Source organism: Sorex araneus, chromosome 2 (genome assembly GCF_027595985.1).
Source record: "Sorex araneus isolate mSorAra2 chromosome 2, mSorAra2.pri, whole genome shotgun sequence".
NCBI lineage: Eukaryota > Metazoa > Chordata > Mammalia > Eulipotyphla > Soricidae > Sorex > Sorex araneus.
The window spans coordinates 222,209,064-222,210,796 of NC_073303.1; the positions used below are offsets into that span (position 1 = coordinate 222,209,064).

Sequence of the window (1,733 nt, forward strand, 5' to 3'; positions counted from 1 at the left end):
TTTCCTATTATCACATGGTTTTAAATAATAAATTTTATTTGAGGACCCTAAATACAATAATCAACACAATTTGAGAGGTTGGTGAAAAAAAGAGACTAAATAGGCTGTCACTATTACATTTTTATGTCTCTACAGAGTTAATTTATGGTCATTGAATCTTCAGTGTATCCTCTAGGATTCTGAGATCAAAATTTTGAATTTTAAGATCAACATCCTATCCAATTTGCTGGTATTTACTGCCCTAATCAGTGAATATTGTATTCATTTGGGCCCCAATTCCTTGGTGGTGGTAGGAGTCATAGGACATATCTATGGGAACCTCATAGCGAGAGGTACCGGCCTGAAAGGGGTTTGAATGCACATGCCCCGAGCTTAGACTTGCAGTGGGGTACTGCGTGATGAAGCTGTAGGACTTATCCAGGTCAGGAGAGGCATCTTGCTTCAAGGAGAAGTTCCCACTGATGCTCAGGGGTGGCGTGAGTGGGCCCTCATACGGAGGGGTACTGCAGTCTGGGGGGTGGCTCCCAAAGGATGACGCTCCCAAACTCTTGAACACCGGGGGCTTGAGATTAATAAGATGTGTTTCCATGTGGCCATAAGGAGGGCTGGGGAGCCCAGGAGACTGATAGTTGAAGTTGTGGACAGAAATGACAGAGTCACAAATAGGTGATTTCTCCTCACGCTTCTCCAGAAGGATGGACGGGGGGCCCAGCTGGAGGCATCCAGCCACCAGGTTACTCGTGGGCTGTGAGAGCCCTTTGCAGAGCATCTCCACGAAGCCCTTCCCTTCGGGGGTCTGGCCAGTTTCCAGGACCTCAGACAAAGCCCAAATGTAGTTCCTGGCCAGCCTGAGCGTCTCTATCTTAGAGAGCTTCTGGGTCTTCGAGTAACAAGGCATGACTCTCCTCAGGTTATCGAGAGCGTCATTCAGGCCATGCATTCTAGTCCGTTCTCGAGCGTTGGCTTTCACCCTTCGAGCCCTGAATCTCTCAAGACGAGCTTTCGTCATTTTCTTTTTCTTGGGACCCCTCCGTTTGGGCTTCTCTCCATCCTCTTCCTCCTCTTCTTCCTCCTCGATACTTTCATGTTCTTCAGTTAAGCTGCGGACCATCCCATACGTCGCTGGTCGCTCCTCCTCCTTCATCCCACTCTGTGAGCCCACGCCTTTGTCCATCCAGGATGGCATGCTGACCAGCTCTGACCCCTCCTTGGGTTTCATATAAGTTTTTTCCATCTCCAGATTCTAAAAAAAAGGAAAGTTGGTGCTTGTGAATATCTAATGCGATCCAAAACTCAAGTGTTTTTTTTTGTTTGTTTGTTTTTTATAGCTTGGATATAGAGCCCAGAATTTGCACTGGGATTCATTTTTATAAGTATCTAGTTTAAGTCTTATATTAAAATAAGAAATTTAAGATTAAAATAAGGGCCCAGATTACTTTTTATCAAGTATCATAAGAAAACCAACTCTTTTTACTCAAAATTCTATGCAGTTCTTTATCTTATTGCGAATTTATTGAAAAAAAAAAACAAACTGGTGTGTCAGTACGAACATTTTTCTTCCTAGGATTTGGATGATAAAGAAAATAGATATGACAGTCATACTTTATTTGGACAAATTATTTTCCAAGTAGAGAAACTTTAAATGTGAAAGCTAAGATAATGATAATATCTATAAAAATTATATAAATTATATATATAGGAAGAAATGCTGTATAAAATATCAAACAATAACA

The 1,733-nt window shown here is 42.1% G+C and overlaps 1 protein-coding gene across 1 annotated transcript; it reads right to left on the bottom strand.

The window, feature by feature from the left end:
• Nucleotides 1–241: 241 nt before the first annotated feature.
• On the bottom strand, nucleotides 242–1,234 carry NEUROD4 (neuronal differentiation 4). The gene has a single exon (XM_004601569.2). The coding sequence runs from the start codon at nucleotides 1,232–1,234 to the stop codon at nucleotides 242–244; it is 993 nt and encodes a 330-aa protein (XP_004601626.1).
• Between the last annotated feature and the right edge of the window lie 499 nt (nucleotides 1,235–1,733).